This window comes from Osmerus mordax, chromosome 7, assembly GCF_038355195.1.
Source record: "Osmerus mordax isolate fOsmMor3 chromosome 7, fOsmMor3.pri, whole genome shotgun sequence".
Taxonomy (NCBI): Eukaryota; Metazoa; Chordata; class Actinopteri; order Osmeriformes; family Osmeridae; genus Osmerus; species Osmerus mordax.
Window position 1 is genome coordinate 7,851,808 of NC_090056.1, and position 18,638 is coordinate 7,870,445.

An 18,638-nucleotide genomic window follows, 5' to 3' on the forward strand; every position below is an offset into this window, starting at 1 on the left:
GAGCCACCAAAAGAGATGATGGACACTGATGAGGAAATCAACTTTTATGTGACAAATCTGATCACTGACGTTATGGAGTTAGTCAAGGATAGAGTTGACAAAAACATACATAAAGTCACCCCTAAAAGGTTCAGAGGCATCTCTGAAAAGGCAAGCCAGATAGCTCTCGATGTAGTCAATGATATGATAAATGATTTGACATTTTTAGTCCAGGCAAACACTGAATACCTAACATGGGATGGTCACTTTAGTGAGGAAACGTCGGTGTCTACTGACAGCAATAATGTAGAGGGCACTTTGGGACTATTCAGCTGTGTGCCCACCACTGTATCAGAGATGGATTTACAGGAAGCAAAAATTGAGGATATTGCATTTAATCTTATCGACATGGCATTTGACAACATCTTGTCAAAGCAAGTGCTGTCCACTGAGGGTGAAACCAACATGTCGAAGGCTACTTTATATGCCGGCAATAATGACATCGTATTCTCTGGACATAAACCATTTGCCACATTACCTCCACTGGGCAGTGCATTTGCTCAAGGTAAAATGGCTGCCCTGAATCTGCAGGTGCCTTCTGCCAAATCATCCCTCTTGTCTTCATTGAAATCTTTCAGTCAGGACAAGATCACATCCTCTGAAAACGCTGTCACCTCCTTGACATCAGAGAATACCCTGAAAAACAGAAGCTCAGAGCTTTTTGGACTGGTACCAGTTCTTCAACACCTGCCTGAGTCCTCCTCAAGATCTACTGAGCTCAAGGACAAGGCTGTTAAGAAAGGTAACACCAGGAACATCAGACTGGGTTCCCAGGTCCCAGTGGACCACAAAGAGATTGTCGCAAGGTCTCAAATGATTCAAAAAGAGTATGATGTGCTTAAAAAACCTGGCAAGGTAAGCCCAGCTGTGTTTGACCTCCAGAAAGGCTCAAGTGAGGAGAAAGCCTCCAAAAGTATATATTTCCCCCACGTGTATTACATACTTGTGGATGGTGTGCTTGACCATTTCAGCACAGGGCCTTTCAAAGACAAGTTGGCCCGGTCTGTAGGGGATGAGGTAGTACGCTCCCTCTCTCTGCCAGAGTTTAGCATCGTGACCCTTCACAGTGAGGATTCTACTGAGAGGCATCAAATTATCGAAGATTTGATGACAACAGCAATCCAGAGAGTTTGCGTGCAGCACCAGAGCGACAACCAAAGCTCCAGTGCTGAAGCCTCAACAGATGGACAGACATTCAGCAATCTCGAAGTTGCTGCAGCTCAGCTGATAAAGCATGTTTTCCAGACTGTGAAGGAAGATTTTGGTGACAAGATCAAGCATGATTCCCCAAAGAGATCTCTCTCCCCCAAGGTGAGTCAGAGAGCCATTGATGCTATGAGCAATGTTCTGGGTGACATGGAGATCAATGTGAAGTACAAGACTCCAAACACTCCCCCCGCCTCACCCAGCTATTTAGAGGGGTTGCTCACCAAGGAAACCAAAGAGCACCCAGAAAAACGAATGGACTTTGCCAAAATTGATCTGATATCTGATGATCTTGTGAACGATGTTCTCGATATGTGCAAAGACACAGTGTTTATTGAATTAGCACTGAATGTTAATGAGGTACAAGCTGAGGTGAATGCTGCTGCTGAAAGAGCCAAGTGCAACCTTTCTGAATCGGATGTCTGCCACTTTCCATCACAAGTCACTCCACTGCTCCATGAGGGCACCAGCAACATCTCTGCATCCCGTGTGCTCCCTTCCAGTACAAAAGAATTAGATGACGTCTTGGTACCAACTGTAAACAGAAGGCCACCTCTTCTCTCTCCCAGTGGAATGCCTGTGGATGGCAAAACGGTGGTCAGAGTGGAATGTGTTTCTGACTCTGAGGCAGGGTCCCTTCAACATAAAGTGTACGGAGCCGGAAGGATCTCTTCATTACAATACCCCTATCTCAACATCATCGATCAAGTCCTAGATCACATTAGTACACAGCCGTTTCTCGACAACGTGGCCAGGTCTGTGAGGAACGAGGTGAAACGCTCCCTATCGCTGCCTCAACTTGGGTTGAACAATCTCCTCTCTGAGGACTGTCCTGTGAATTATTTGATTGAGGATATGTTAAAGTGTATATCTGACCAACTCAACCAGTGCACACCCAATCAAGACCAGGTCTGTCAGTTCTGGGCTCATAGTAGAGACTTCCGACCAGACACAGCAGGTGAGGACACCACTCTACCTGAGAACACAGAGGAGGTTTCACTCGCCAAGATGGAAGCTGTTGCCAAAGAATACATTTTAAACATTCTGGAGGAAGTCAAAATGGAGCTTATTAACAAAATTAAACAAGGCTCTCCTCAGGGCACGCTCTCTCCGACTGTAAGTCTGGCAACTATACATGCCGTCAGCAGCGTTTTGGGAGGCATGGGGACTTCTGTGATGGAAAGCAACACCCCCTTGATTCCTGCTTTTTTCCAACTCCGGTTTGATGCTAGTGAGGTCACATCTGCCGAAGCATCTGAAGGTATCCATGGGCACCTGGGAATCTGGTTATCGTCATCCAAAATTGAGTTCATAATTTCAAGACTCATGGAGACTATGTTTGACAACCTGTTGGATAAGAACTTTATGTTTGCGGAGGAGTCTGGTAAATCTGTATCACAGAAGGACACTGTGACTCTCATAGTTGATGAAGAAAAGTATTTTACCATTGAAGAAAAACGAGCGGCTCCAGTTAATGAGCAGCTTTCTAGTCATTGCAAGTGCATTTCAATGAAGAAGCCTGCTGTCATTGAGCAGGGTACCCGGAATTCACGAGCGACAACACTGGACCCGAGCACAGCTGAGGAGACTGAAGGGACAGGATCAAGCTTGGTCTCTATGAAAACGCAGTGGTGCGTCCCAACGGCCTCTTCATTTTGTGGTAACTATGGCAGCCCACATGAGTACGCCTCGAGTCATTCTGATTTCCTCACTGTGGAAAAGGCTCAGAGAATCTCTGAGACAGACAGCAAAGGTGGCCGGGACAAGTCTCCCATCCAGCTGGAGTCCTTCTTCTCTGGATCCATCGTGGACTTCTCCGAACGGCTCACTGCTGACGAGAAGTCTAAGAAGGTGAAGCTGGAATGGCGACCAGTCTGCAACCTTGAAAAGTCCACAGAAATCGCACCAAAGGAGGTCAAGGTTTACACAGTCTGTAGAAATCCCTTTAACTTTCCAAGGGAAACCATGCGCTCAACAACTCCACCCTCGTCTAATGAGGAGTCCCGTTCCCTGACCTCAGAGACAGACCAGAGCAACACTCCCAGGCTGAACTTTGAGTCACTGTTGGACTCTGATGAGGAGGTCAACTACCAACTGGAGACCAAAGCATCTCAGAGAAAAATGAAGGCTCTGCCTGTTGTGGATGAGAACTTCTTGGCCTTTGAGATCATTCTGAAGGCCCACGGCCGTGTGAATGCACTGCTGCCGCCTGTCTCCCTGTCCCCACGCACTACCCTGCAGGCTGGAGAGACAGCTGAGCTCCAGGGGGAGATGTCACAGCCGGGGTCATCTGCTGGCGAAGATGCTTTCTGCACTACAACCCAAACTTAGAGGGAAAACTGAGACGTATTCAAAATGTCTTGTGGAAGCATTTGATTCTATATTTCGTACTATAAACGATCTGACTTTTCATTGTACTTTACAATGCATTATGATTTGTTTATTAGAAATTACTAAATAACATTGCAGAGTTTTAATTATTTTGTTAAAAAAAAAAGACAAAAAGGGACGTGTCTAGTGGTAGGGAATAGTAGGTTTGAAGATTTATGTTAATCATAAAGATAACATGGATTGAGAAAAGATTTGACCTGAGTGCGAACAGTGTTTCATTGAACCTTTAACAATGTCACTGTTTATTAAAACCCAAAATGTATAGCACAGTAACTGTATAGTTCAACTAGGGGTAGGACAAATCCGGATGAATTTAGGTAGTCACAAGCACTTCAGTAATCCTTATTAATGTTGCATTCCTACCATTTTTCCTTTAAGCAGAGTCTCTCTTAGCAGTATTGTGTGACCTATTGTTCTATTGACAGACAAAGCCACTTTCCCCATCTTACCTATTTGTGTAACTCAGGTAATCCGTCCCATATCAAAAGTGTTTATGCTGTGAATTTACAGGCAAGTATACCTCTAAAATGATTTGTCTGGAGAATTTTCTGTTGTTGAATAATATCATATATACATATATACATAATTATATTCAATAGTATAAGCAGAAAGAGGCTGAAAGAATTTAGGTGTAAATCCGTTAATCAGCCAGACTAATTGAAGAAATTAGGCCAATTTGTCAGGTGGTGTTTAAGAGATTTAGGCTATTCACAATTTAGGGACTCATGACCTTCACACGCAACATGATTAATACGCCAACTTCAACACAGTTGTGTCTTGGGCCTACACCTTTTTAATAAGAATAAAACATGCCATAATGAGCTATTCCTAAACAGAAACACCTTTCACAGGAAGTCCCTTAGTGTAAGGATTAGTGATTTCACATGGACATTCATCCATGCGCCACATTCTAGTTATCTAAGTCACTAAAATTTAATGAATGAGTAGAATGGAAAGGATACAATAAGGAAGTCATGGGTTTGTTTGATGTGGACAAAAAGAGAAAGATGATAAGGAAGAGGAGAGCATGATTAGGATGATCCTGACTCACAGCATCTCCAGCACCTTTCATTCTGAACTGAATAGTTACGCAGTAATAAACCATATCCTTTTTTTTGTTACTCAAGCAACATATATACTTTCCAATAATCTTTGCATACATAATATGCATGTTCAAGATGGAAATCTTATTTCATTTGCTGACCCACATAAGTAATGCTGTATAGTACATAACTGCTGTAAACATATTCACAAAAGGTGTGTCTAAGCTTGGTAATTAGGAGGGGCAGCAGGCCAGAGGGAGGGGTTAGCTAATTCCATTGGCTGTGAGGCAACAGAGGAGGGAATTTATAAAAGTCTGGCACTACTATGATGTTGGGAAACCAGCCTGACCTACCACCGAGAAAAGGGACATTTCACCAAAAGCAGCGGAATCAAAATGCGGGCAGCTCTTTCAGTGCTGGTGCTGGCCTTGGTTTCATCGGCTGTGGCAAGTGAGTACAAGAACCTGAAGCCTTCCAAACAGACATTCATTTATGCTTCATGGAAACACTCAAACTTACAGGGACAGATACAACCATTCTGCGAGTAAAAATCTTCTGAAAGAGTTTCTCCATATAAATGTGTGCAATCTCTTCGCAAATATATCGTATTCCTTCTTTGTAGGTGAGATTATTATTGTGGCGCAGTGTTCCTGGGCTAGTTGTATGACCAAGGATTATCGAGATCATCAGGTGGTTTTAGTGTCTCATTCATTCCTGTTACTCCATCAAGCATGGGGATGAACTAAAAGGCATGCAGATCACAGGATGACCGCGTGCATCACTCTATGTGCACAATGTTGATATTCACTTATGGGTAAGAAAGGCCCATGTCGATACAATATGAGAGACTTAGCTATCATGATATTAAATACCTTGTAAAACTGTTAAAAAGGCATTTACGTATATGTCCTAGAGTTCATAAGTATTTTACAAATATGAACACATGGACAGTACACATGTTAATGTGCTCAATATGCACTAATATGCAACAGTCTGCCAGGATCAATTTGGTTATTAGAGAGTTTTAAATCCGTCTGTTGTGGTAAGAACATCTGTCAGTTATTCTTACCATATAGGCTCTGGCCACTCTTCATTGTAAACTAATCATGGGGATTATTGCCTGTGATGTGACACAGTTTTGAAAAAGGAAAAAACAAACAATAATCCCCTTTGTGCTTAATCCAAAAGCAATCAAGTGCACCCTTAATCTAGGGTTCACTGTACCACTCAGAATACAGGAGCAGGATTGAAAAGGATTGTAGAGTCGTTTGTTGGGGTGACCAGTGGTTTACCGGTCAAATGTGCATACCATGAAGGATGATGCCTTTCTGCAGGGGCCGGGTTTAAATCCAACCCAGACCATTTCCTGCATGTCCTCCTCCCCTCTCTCTCCTACATGTTTCTTGTTACTCTTCACTGTCTGTCCCCAAAAAGGATCAAATGCCCTAAATATATCACAAAACAAAGTGTCAGTTTGTTAGACAAATCTGGGTCATATAGACAAGAGCACCCTCTTTTGGTCTTTGCAAGTAGTAACACACATTTCCCTGCAACTCGATTGGCCAATTCTTTGTGTTATTCAGTAAGAATTTAAGAGATAGGAAAGGTATTCTGTTCCCATTTTCATATCCTCTGTGCTGATATTTTAGAGCCTAAAAACCGTTTCACCCGGTATCCATCATGGAACACCAGAATGTTTCCAATCTGGAAAGACGGGGACCCTCGCTACGCAGACTCTTGGAAAGGTATGCAAAGGTTGCAGGGGTAGTTTGGTCACCATATTAGGCTAACCATGCCTTCACATCCTGTTTTTCCTATGATTTAAATGTCTGTCCTCCATCAGGTGGGCATGTTAAATTCATTGTGGGAAACGATGCACCAACCCTGACTGGCGCCAAGGTTACCTTCACCATTGACCTGGAATTCCCTCACAACCAGAAGATTATGCCCAGTGGAGAGGTGGTGTGGGCCCAGGACTGCACAGTCAACGGTGAGCCCCGCCCTTATTGTTTTAGGCTTTCCCTTTCACCACAATGTTTCACTTAGATTGTTGCCTTAACCCATGTTTGTTACAGGAACTAACTACCGTGAGTCGGAGCCCGTGTACCCAACACAGAACACAGAGTGGAAAGGAATCTTTCCTGATGGTACTCCGTTTAAAAAAGACAAGCAGCCAAGCTATGTGTTTGTCTGGAAGACCTGGGGTAAGAATAGCAACAGCTTTTCTTTTTTACATTTAAATAATATCTTTGTTAATTAATCATTGCAGAAATACTTTAAATAATCAATATGCTCTATTTTAGTTGGTGAAGTAGTGTGCTTTCCTTTTCTCTCCCAGATCAGTACTGGCAAGTGTCTGACGGCCCCTCCTCCTCCCTGACCATCAGCACAGACAACGTCCCTCTGGGCTCCTACACTGTGGACATTGTCATCTACCACTACCGCAGCAAGGAGAAGTTCATCCCTCTGGGCTACGCCTCCACTGAGTTCTCCATCACTGGTCAGAGTCAGGCCTCCAGACAAGTCATCCAGACTTGATCAATCTCTGATTCGTCCAGATGAGAACAACGGGATTATGCATTTGACAGTTTTTTTCGTCTTCCATCAGATCAAATCCCCTTTGCTGTCTCTTTGACGCAAGTGAATGACATCGACGAGGCCGACTTGAGATTTGTCCAGAACAGGGCTATCGCCTTCAGTGTCTCTCTACATGACCCCAGCCAGTACCTGAGCAATGCTGACATCACCTACAACTGGGATTTTGGAGACAACAGTGGGGCCCTCATCTCCCGGGAGCTGACGGTCACACACACCTATGTGTCGTCTGGCTCCTTCAGGCCCAAGGTGGTGGTGCAGGCTGTCATCCCTGACATTAGATGTGTCACCCCGGCCAACACCCCCACCGTCAACTCTGTCACCTTACTGCCCCCCGGGCCATATGCAGATATGGCTTCCACAGGTTGGCAATCATTTGTTTTGATCTTAAAGGTATCTGCAACTCCTTCATTGATTCCTAGCATAAAGTCATGTATACGACATGCACTGTGTGTGTATGTAAGGAAAGAAGAAACATGTCATGTGGATTCCCTCCTCCAGCGAGCGCTCCAGCCGACGCCTCTGCTGCTCCGGTGCTGTCCTCCCAGAGGACTGTGTTCAGCCTGGACGTGGGCCCGACAGCGCCAACAGAGATGGACTCTGAGGAGGATGTGACCGAGGACGAGGCTTCCAGCACATCTGCTGCTCCTGCTGCTCAGGATGCAGTCCAGCTGGTCCAGACACCCTCTCCAATCAACCCTGGCGTCCCTACCGGCCCTGCCTTGGCCCCAGCAGCCTCCAAGGCTCTGGAGATGGCAGGCGGAGAGGCTGTGACTGCTGGTATGTCTGGCTGATAGTTAGAATGATTCGAGCTGGATTGTGTTGAACGGTAGGGTATCCAAGGCCTTGTTGCTTTCTCATTAAAGATCGGGCAGCGACGAAGACAGGCCCAGGTCCTTCAGTGGTGGTTGCGAAGCGTGATGCAAATGACCCACCATCTGATGATGACTGTGTGATTTATCGCTATGGGTCCTTCTGTACTGGGATTGACGTTGTTGGTGAGTTCTCAATCAGTGCTATAAGACAGAGTTTCTAGACTCAGACTAGTCCTGGATAACATCAACAAAGGTTCTCCCTTGATGTAGAAAAGCCTTGTGTTAATAAAATTGTTACATTCTGTCATAGACTTGCACTCAAAACCTCTTAGTTAATTATTGCACTGACAACACATGTTTTTTTCACGTTTTTTTCTTTGCTAAGAGGGCATTGAGAGTGTGGAGATCGTCCAAGTGAGCAACACTGTGTTAAAGACCCCCGAGGCTGAGAAGAATGTGGTTGATCTTACCATTACCTGTGCAGGAAGGTGAGCAACAGCTACAGCACTAATCATTTCACCAAGCACACACATGGTCATGAAAAATTTCGTTTTGTAGTGTTCTGGACACCTTATAACACTGGTCTGTTCCCTAGCCACCCAACAGAGGTGTGCAGTGTGGTGCTGGATGCTGATTGCATGAGGCCAGTCCACACAGAGTGCAATGCAGTGGCTCCCTCTCCAGAGTGCCAGCTGGTTCTGCGCCACTTCTTCAAAAACTCAGGTGTCTACTGCATCAACGTGTCAATGACCAACGACTTCAGTCTGGCCGTCACGAGCGCTAGGGTGAACGTCGACATGGGTATGTTGTCCATCTTACGTGTTTGCCATAGTAAATCAATACTTTGTCAGCTTGCACTGAGATAGAGCTCTCTTCACCAAAACAGTTGTGCTTTTCTTTCCTGTCAGGGAGTTCTAGATTTCTGATTCATTGTTTCCTGGGTTGCAGGTTCTGCTCTCTCTTCATCTGCTACTGTGGCCATGATGGGCATGCTGGGGGTCCTGATTGTAGCTCTCACAGTAGGGACAGTAGCGCACACTTACAAGTAAGGTCGCCCTTGAAGATAACTTCCACACAATTGCAATGTATTTTCTAAACTAAAACAATTTCAAGCAAATGTAACATATAGCAAGTGTCTAACTGTATATCATATTTTTAGGCACAGACATTTCAATAGTGAGTCTGAGAAGTCTCGGGTTAGCCAGGGACGGACCTGTGTTCCCGGGATGTTCTGGAATTGTCTGGGTCGACGGTCAGCTGTAGACAACTGCCCTCTTCTCCAAGACAGGCTAGTGTGAATCATCCTCCCACAACATCCAAGAAACAACAACCAAGAAACATCTTATTTGCACAGTTGGACATGTGACATGTTTTTTATACATTTTTATACATGTTTTTTTTTCTGTATCAAAGTTCATCTATGTGTGTGACCAATTTTATTTCACATTTCAATATACACTTAAGTGATCTTTTCGTAAAGCTTATTTTATGATTATGATTACACCTACCCAACTTCATCTATTTTTGCATGACTAGTAGGATTATGGTGCATTCTGAAACTGTGGGAAACCCCTTTGGTGTCATATTTTTAAGTGTGCTTTTCCCCTTAAATTCTACTTAACAAACTGGCGTATTTTCTGTTTATGAAGATGACTGTGTTCAAACTTGTAAACAAGAGCTACTTAAGGGTTTAAACAGAATACAAAATTCTCCTCTTTAATCAGTAACATATTTAATTACTTTATGAACTGAATGGTCTTGTCTTCTGATGGAGGAACTGATAATACAGACTCATTATGGTGAGTATAATCCATAGAATAACAAATGATGAACATCAAATAGACAAAATGCCAACATCTATTCATTTTTATGACGTATCAATCAAAATCAAATCATGCAGTCTGACAAAGGCTTGTCTCCGATTCCATTTCAATACTCCTCTCCCTCCTCCTCCCCCTCACCCTCAATGGAGTCGACCCCCACCTCCTCATAATCCTTCTCCAGAGCTGCCATGTCCTCTCTGGCCTCAGAGAACTCTCCCTCCTCCATGCCCTCACCCACATACCAGTGCACAAAGGCACGTTTAGCATACATCAGGTCAAACTTGTGGTCAAGCCGAGCCCAGGCCTCAGCAATAGCTGTGGTGTTGCTCAGCATGCACACAGCCCTCTGGACCTTGGCCAGGTCTCCACCAGGGACCACTGTGGGGGGCTGGTAGTTGATGCCGACCTTGAAACCAGTTGGGCACCAGTCAACAAACTGGATAGACCTTTTGGTCTTGATGGTGGCAATGGCAGCATTGACATCTTTGGGCACCACATCGCCACGGAACAGAAGGCAGCAGGCCATGTACTTTCCATGGCGAGGGTCACATTTAACCATCTGATTGGCAGGCTCAAAGCAGGCGTTGGTGATTTCAGATACAGAGAGCTGCTCATGGTAAGCTTTCTCTGCTGAGATAACTGGAGCATAGGTGGCCAGAGGGAAATGGATACGGGGATAGGGCACCAAGTTGGTCTGGAACTCTGTCAGATCAACATTGAGGGCACCATCAAAACGAAGGGAAGCGGTGATGGAGGAAACTATTTGACTAATGAGCCTGTTGAGGTTGGTGTAGGTAGGACGCTCAATGTCGAGGTTCCTACGGCAGATATCATAGATGGCCTCATTGTCCACCATGAAGGCACAGTCAGAGTGCTCCAGGGTGGTGTGGGTGGTCAGGATGGAGTTGTAGGGCTCCACCACAGCTGTGGACACCTGGGGAGCTGGGTAGATGGAGAACTCCAGCTTGGACTTCTTGCCGTAGTCAACAGACAGGCGCTCCATCAGCAGGGAGGTGAAACCAGAGCCAGTTCCACCTCCAAAGCTGTGGAAGACCAGGAAACCCTGAAGGCCTGTGCACTGGTCAGCCTGAGGAGTGGGAACAACAGAAATCAAGGCACAGTTTATTCAGATGATGATAAGGTATAGATTACTATTGATTTAAAAAAAATAACCCACCAGTTTGCGGATCCTGTCCAGCACCAGGTCAATAATCTCCTTGCCAATGGTGTAGTGTCCACGGGCGTAGTTGTTGGCCGCATCCTCCTTGCCAGTGATGAGCTGCTCAGGGTGGAACAGCTGGCGGTAGGTTCCAGAGCGCACCTCATCTGAGGAGAGAGAATGACAAGTTCATGTAGGGCAGTTAACACAAACCAAAAATAGTTGCTATTTCATTTCACTTCTACTCAATGTATTTTGAAGCAGGGACACAACCTACCAATGACTGTGGGCTCTAGGTCCACAAACACAGCTCTGGGGACATGCTTCCCAGCTCCAGTCTCACTGAAGAAGGTGTTGAAGGAATCATCTCCTCCTCCAAGGCTTTTGTCACTGGGCATCTGACCGTCTGGCTGAATCCCATGCTCCAGACAGTAGAGCTCCCAGCAGGCATTTCCAATCTGGACTCCAGCCTGGCCCACGTGGACTGAGATACACTCACGCTGAAGGACAAACAAGAGATGTCATTACTTAGGCTTGATTAGGTGCTTGGTATCACGATGGATAGAACGTTTTCTTGTATGGCCAGTGTATAGGATGTGAGTATGTGAAGTGCTAAGTCAATAGCCATTGAAACCATTTCCAGTCTCCAGACTCTGAGACATTGGATCAGCTCCCTCTATCTGAGATGGGAGGAACTGCACAGGAGGCACCACCCTCTGCTGCAGTCTGCTGAGACAGTGCAATGCAAGACCTCAGTGTACATTAATGGATCCCAGCAATGTGTCTCATCTCTATCTTTTGGATATTGACACATAAGGAATGTTTGACAAAATGATTGTGACAAACATACCAATAGACAAATGGCCTGAAAATGAAAATAAGTATCAATAACATCATACCTTGCTTTATATTTTTACGTTAACAATCTACATTTATGACACCCAAAAATCAACATCCATAGAAAATTGGGCCAACTGTCATGTGGAAAAGGGAATCTGTTTACTGGAGTAAATAAAACAAAATGGACAGGAGTTGTCTGCCTGAGTCCACACCCAGTCTGCCCCTCCCCACCTACTGACCGCAGGACATCGGGATGGATGTCGATCGCATCCTAAATACTATTATAAATCAACAGTTTGAAACATAATTGGTCAAATTAATATATATGCTGCTTTTCCTTATACAAAAGGGTAAATTGACCTTTCTGCAGTGTCATTAGTTCGACATCGAATATCAATCAGTTCATTGTCTAATCTCAAACAATGGAGCAAATTCCACTGATACCAGTGATAACATATTTTCAGAAGCAAAAATAATTTAAGGATCAAATATTCCGATAATAATACGGTGTTATCGAAATTTCAGCCAATGTTCCTAACTACCTATTTTCTACCGACTAAAATGGATAGTGTCGTGAAAAATCCCATCTCAACAGAAAACGACCGTAATTATTTCAGACTTACATTGCTGAAAATACTACATGACTTACCATGTTTTCTGAAGAGGTTCGAACAATAAGAGAAAACAAGGAAATACGCAGAGAGATCCTTTTATTTGTGTCTGTTTGAATAGGTGTACTGCCTGTCAGAGGGTCGCTGCAACGACTGCTGTACGGAGGAGGCGGTGCTCCGTAATGTAGGCAAACATTTAGAGTGTTGGAAATGGGCAGTAAATAGACTTAAAACATACACGGAATAATATGTTTGTTTCTTAATAACATATGCATTGTTCATCATTGTAATTGTTAACATACACCCTCATAGCATACATTCTGTGTTTGTAGTTTAATTTAGTATTACAGTAATCATATGATTTGATATATAACACATCACGTGGTCTTTGATGCATTGTTTTTTATGCTTATTCCATTCCATTTCCGATTTTTTTTATTCTGGAAAGGCTTGAGTATGTTCGTCTCAGACAACACCCATTCCTTTGTTCCCTTAAAAAAAGGAGTGACAGATTTAGCATAGGACATAACGCTAAAGCTCAATGTCCACTCAATAATCAAGGTCGATATGCTCCAAATTCCAGGCCTGAACTGCATTGTCAACCTTATTGACAGAGCTATAACCAAAACTGTACCCCCCCCCCCTCATTTGCTCGCACATCACTCAAAATAACTGAAACTTCACCAAAACAAGATGGTTGTTTGCTTGCAGTGCATAAAATGCTATCCCACCATGACTAGTGTATGGCCAGCCCTCCATGTTGCTGATGCCTGCCTGCCATCCATCTGCCCAGCGCTCCACCCTCTTTGTCCTAGATTCTCTGCAGTGATGTAATCCTTCTGGACACATCACATGGTTTCTGTGTCTTACTGTTGCTGGAGGGGCTTGCCTCTGTGTTTGTGTGTGTTAGCTTAGCATTTTTCAAGAAGCCAACACCACTCTGAACTGAAAAAGCCTGGTATCCTTCAATGCCATTGCCCTTTAAGGCTTTGATAAGAGTGGTACAGTATGTTTCAATGCTGAACAAAAGCTTTGTAACAGAGCCTGAGCCTGTAAGCTGCTGCCCACATTCTTGTTCCCAGTCTGGTCTCTAGGGTTACAGCCTTATGCAGCTATCCTGTATACAGGAATCTGACCATTTACAATTTGAATAGAGGTTTACAAGGGTTTATTCAGTTAAGCCAAACGGATCCTCTGCCCAGATAAAGACTCTGTAGAATCCTCATTGAAAACATGTGCTGTATCAAGTAGTACACTGTACTGGTACAGTAGTTGTGCTGTTGTACAAGTGGAAGCCCAGCTTTCCATCTTTTGCTATAAGTATTACAAATATACCCAGCAGCACTGTTCCCCTCTCCTAAGGGCTTGTGATGTGGGTAGAGGAGGAAGCCACGCAGTCATGGCTCCATGCCAGGCGTTCCACAGGGAGTTTCAGAGCAGCTGTGAGGCAAGGAGGAGCTTCTAACAGCTGAAGCCCCAGAGAGGAGAGACACACAGAGAGAGAGAGAGAGAGAGAGAGAGATACACTGGGAGAATGAAAGAGAGAGTGAAATAAGAGAGAGAGAGAGAGAGAGAGAGAGAGAGAGAGAGAGAGAGAGAGAGAGAGAGAGAGAGAGAGAGAGAGAGAGAGAGAGAGGGGGAGAAGAGAAATAATGAGAGAGAGGGAGAGAGAGACACACAGTTATGTGGAAGAATGTTCTGGAATGGGAGAGGTCCTCTGTGGAATAATCCTCCGCCGTGCTGTGTGACTTCCTGTATGACTCTCGATGAAGTTGAATACCAAGTGTCTGGTGTCTGTCAGTGCACGTTTATAGGCTACAGAGATTTTTGTTTATGCCTCAAAGACAGATTTCTGTATAAATAAAGTGACTACTATCTAACATAGCTACAGTAGAAGGACAGTTGGGGGGTTGCTAAAGAGTACAATACATTGTTAGCAACTAAACATGATCAGGCCTAGTACTACACTTTACTATTTGTAGGCCAATAAAAGCATATTTACTGCACTACATACACAGGCTGTCTTTTTGATGTGGGTTTGACAGTGGGTGTAACCATCCTATTCAATAAGTTCCTTTTGTCCATACAAGATGATAATATGTCCGATAATGCTGGGAATACAATGGAGAGTTGGATGTAATAGTCTTAGAGTCTATTTGACTTTGATTTATCATCTGTGATATGAGTTAAGACCATAGGAATTCCCAGGTAATTTCTACTTATCACATTTTAACTCATCACTTGGTCACTTCATCATATAGGCAAATAACATGAAGAAAAATAATTATCCTGCACAAAAGTACTTAAGATAAGGGACTTATCATCAATGAATGGGTCAGGGGTGCCCCCACACCTCCTACTGCCCCCCCCCCCCCTCCCCACCCCCCACACACACACTTCTACTGGGGCAGCTGTACCCTACCCGTTAGAACTGCTATTCAAGCTTGGTCATGTGACTAACAGATAAAGGCGGTTTATGTGGGTACTATCCAGTAGCCCGGCAACTCCGTTATTCATCTCCTAGCAACGGTTGGATTCTGGGAGGAGGGCATGGGGGGTTGGGTGTCTGTTGGTCCCTGTCCTACATATCTCCCCCATCTAGGCCTGAACTGTTTGACCTCCATTATAATATATAGAGGAATACTGTGGTTGTACAGAAATCACACGTTCAAATTCAACATTGTAATGTTTTTATTTTGTGGTGAAATGTAAAATCAATTGCTGTCTCTTTTAGAAGCTGTGTGGCCCTCAAACCCCTAGTCTTCCTACAACAAATAAACACAATTAGCAAATAATAGCTGGGACACAACAACTCAATTCTGCATCCTGTCTCGTCCTGCAGCGGGAAACATTAACGACGTTCAGAGTAGCATTCCACATCTGTTACAATTCGAAGCCCATGGTGTGCTCTCTGTGTACGGGTGTCTGTTACATATACGTTTCAAGCAGCTAGTAATATCAGGTAAGACACATCCAGGTAGATTCATTGGTCGATGAATAGATTTGTTATGCAGAGAAGGTTTTCTGTTACATCTATTTGTCCAATGCACTGAATCATTGCTTCCATTGGGTGTGTATATTGCTCCATTATTCTAGGAGTGCTCTAATGCAGAACATTCTTTGAGGATGTTAATGCATTGCAAAAATGTGTCACTCGATATTTTGAGTGTTTGCCCGATATCTTCCTTGTTCTACAACCTACAAACGTGCACACAATTAATGCTTCTATAATGATAAAACATTACTGGAAAGCCGGGTGGGGTCCGTAGAGAGGAGGGGTTTAGGGGATACACTTACTGATCAGTGTCCATTAGAAATCGTAGCGAGCTCTGAAGCACCAGATTGACGGAGACTTGACCAATGAAAGCGAAGGAGAGGGCGCCAGGGCACCTCTAGTATATATAGAGCGATACTTACCCATGAGGAGTATTACCTCTTACATCGACCTCATTGCAGTCGAATTGTAAGACGCCCTTTCCAGGAGCATCTACAAAGGTCAAGTGCAGTTAACTCATTGAAAATGGTAAGAGTATCCTTCCATATAAAAATTATACTTTTAAAACTTTTTCTTAGAATTCGAAATATGGTCGCTAAACAATACAACACATTTTCTAAATCCTCTAACAACACGAGAAAACATATTTATGGGAAAAAGTTAAATAATTATTTGGAATTGGAATGGTCTGCATCGGTGCCTCAAAAACGTGCTTGTCACCAGAGAACACTCAAATTCGCCTGTGATGGATACAGTAGGCTATGTGGCGCGCCTGGAGACAGTAGGCTACTGACAAAGGAAGTTTTGTGCAGATTACCATGCGCATGGGATGATAATGCCGGTTCCGGACATCGTACTAGCTAAATCAGTTTACGCCTGTAGACTAAAACCTATCAAAGTTCAGGATAACTTCCATATTGTCGTTCCACTACATTACAAGGATAATTGAATGGATTTGGATGCGCTGTCAGTGCATTCACTTAATCCAATAGTGCAACAACGCCCAAAGTAACTCTATCCGTAGTCCATTAGCATTAAGGACAATGCCAGTATGATTTTGGGCCATTAAAAATGTATGTAAGTAATGAATACTTTGTTATTAGAATAACTCTCTCTCACAATTAGTATTTTGTTTGTAAAGCAAGAAATGTAAGTCAAACTCTTGAAAAAAAAGCATAGGCCTTTATTCCAAACTTTTATGAAGGAGTTTTAGATTGAACTGCAGATGAAATATTATTTATCGAGGCTTCTGATTCTAATCTCATACATGCTTCTTCTTCAGCGTGAGTGTATCTCAGTCCACGTGGGCCAGGCTGGAGTCCAGATTGGCAATGCCTGCTGGGAGCTCTACTGTCTGGAGCATGGGATTCAGCCAGACGGTCAGATGCCCAGTGACAAAAGCCTTGGAGGAGGAGATGATTCCTTCAACACCTTCTTCAGTGAGACTGGAGCTGGGAAGCATGTCCCCAGAGCTGTGTTTGTGGACCTAGAGCCCACAGTCATTGGTAGGTTGTGTCCCTGCTTCAAAATACATTGAATAGAAGTGAAATGAAATAGCAACTATTTTTGGTTTGTGCTAACTGCCCTACATGAACTTGTCATTCTCTCTCCTCAGATGAGGTGCGCTCTGGAACCTACCGCCAGCTGTTCCACCCTGAGCAGCTCATCACTGGCAAGGAGGATGCGGCCAACAACTACGCCCGTGGACACTACACCATTGGCAAGGAGATTATTGACCTGGTGCTGGACAGGATTCGCAAACTGGTGGGTTATTTTGAATTATTAAAATCAATAGTAATCTATAATTATCATCATCTGAATAAACTGTGTCTTGATTTCTGTTGTTCCCACTCCTCAGGCTGACCAGTGCACAGGCCTTCAGGGCTTCCTGGTCTTCCACAGCTTTGGAGGTGGAACTGGCTCTGGTTTCACCTCCCTGCTGATGGAGCGCCTGTCTGTTGACTACGGCAAGAAGTCAAAGCTGGAGTTCTCCATCTACCCAGCTCCCCAGGTGTCCACAGCTGTGGTGGAGCCCTACAACTCCATCCTGACCACCCACACCACCCTGGAGCACTCTGACTGTGCCTTCATGGTGGACAATGAGGCCATCTATGATATCTGCCGTAGGAACCTTGACATTGAGCGTCCTTCCTACACCAACCTCAACAGGCTTATTGGCCAAATAGTTTCCTCCATCACCGCTTCCCTTCGTTTTGATGGTGCCCTCAATGTTGATCTGACAGAGTTCCAGACCAACTTGGTGCCCTATCCCCGTATCCATTTCCCTCTGGCCACCTATGCTCCAGTCATCTCAGCTGAAAAGGCTTACCACGAGCAGCTTTCTGTTTCTGAAATCACCAACGCCTGCTTTGAGCCTGCCAATCAGATGGTTAAATGTGACCCTCGCCATGGAAAGTACATGGCCTGCTGCCTTCTATACCGTGGCGATGTGGTGCCCAAAGATGTCAATGCTGCCATTGCCACCATCAAGACCAAGCGCACCATCCAGTTTGTTGACTGGTGCCCAACTGGTTTTAAGGTCGGCATCAACTACCAGCCCCCCACTGTGGTCCCTGGTGGAGACCTGGCCAAGGTCCAGAGGGCTGTGTGCATGCTGAGCAACACCACAGCTATTGCTGAGGCCTGGGCTCGGCTTGACCACAAGTTTGACCTGATGTATGCTAAACGTGCCTTTGTGCACTGGTATGTGGGTGAGGGCATGGAGGAGGGAGAGTTCTCTGAGGCCAGAGAGGACATGGCAGCTCTGGAGAAGGATTATGAGGAGGTGGGGGTCGACTCCATTGAGGGTGAGGGAGAGGAGGAGGGAGAAGAGTATTGAAAAGCCTCTCTAGGTGATACTACCAGAGGAAGCAGAAAATTGTCAGAAAAACATTCCACCAAGAACTATTTGATTCTACCAAACAACTTCTGTCTAGAAAAAATAAAACAAAGTTCCTGTGTATTAAATGTGTGTGTGAAATTGTCTTCTGTATAGATATGTTATTTTATGCTATAATGCAATTTAAGGGAAAATATAGTTGGCCATGGTGCTTATGAGGTTAGAATATTCTTCATGCTTTGATAAATGAAGTGGAATATTGAACCATTTACTTGATTGTAG

The 18,638-nt window shown here is 44.3% G+C and overlaps 3 protein-coding genes across 4 annotated transcripts; 2 read left to right on the forward strand and 1 right to left on the reverse strand.

Moving 5' to 3' along the window:
* Positions 1 to 5,074: 5,074 nt before the first annotated feature.
* pmelb (premelanosome protein b) lies at positions 5,075 to 9,387 on the forward strand. Its single transcript, XM_067240520.1, has 12 exons — positions 5,075 to 5,129; positions 6,329 to 6,424; positions 6,523 to 6,669; positions 6,755 to 6,883; positions 7,018 to 7,179; positions 7,288 to 7,638; positions 7,776 to 8,054; positions 8,141 to 8,272; positions 8,475 to 8,577; positions 8,685 to 8,890; positions 9,038 to 9,134; positions 9,249 to 9,387. Exons 1-12 carry the CDS (start codon positions 5,075 to 5,077, stop codon positions 9,385 to 9,387), a joined length of 1,896 nt encoding a protein of 631 aa, XP_067096621.1.
* A 58-nt stretch (positions 9,388 to 9,445) lies between these two features.
* On the reverse strand, positions 9,446 to 12,664 carry LOC136945551 (tubulin alpha chain-like). 2 transcript variants are annotated; one of them, XM_067239442.1, is made up of 5 exons: positions 12,561 to 12,623; positions 11,706 to 11,797; positions 11,349 to 11,571; positions 11,090 to 11,238; positions 9,446 to 10,999 (listed from the first exon to the last, which is right to left on the reverse strand). In XM_067239442.1, exons 2-5 carry the CDS (start codon positions 11,706 to 11,708, stop codon positions 10,019 to 10,021), a joined length of 1,356 nt encoding a protein of 451 aa, XP_067095543.1. In that variant the 5' UTR covers positions 11,709 to 11,797; positions 12,561 to 12,623; the 3' UTR covers positions 9,446 to 10,018. The 2 variants fall into 2 exon arrangements, with proteins under 2 accessions (XP_067095543.1, XP_067095544.1); XM_067239443.1 differs by lacking the exon at positions 11,706 to 11,797 and having other exon boundaries at positions 12,561 to 12,664.
* A 3,306-nt stretch (positions 12,665 to 15,970) lies between these two features.
* LOC136945613 (tubulin alpha-1A chain-like) lies at positions 15,971 to 18,444 on the forward strand. The gene is made up of 4 exons (XM_067239538.1): positions 15,971 to 16,045; positions 16,800 to 17,022; positions 17,133 to 17,281; positions 17,376 to 18,444. The coding sequence occupies exons 1-4, from the start codon at positions 16,043 to 16,045 to the stop codon at positions 18,354 to 18,356; spliced, it is 1,356 nt and encodes a 451-aa protein (XP_067095639.1). The 5' UTR covers positions 15,971 to 16,042; the 3' UTR covers positions 18,357 to 18,444.
* Positions 18,445 to 18,638: the final 194 nt, after the last annotated feature.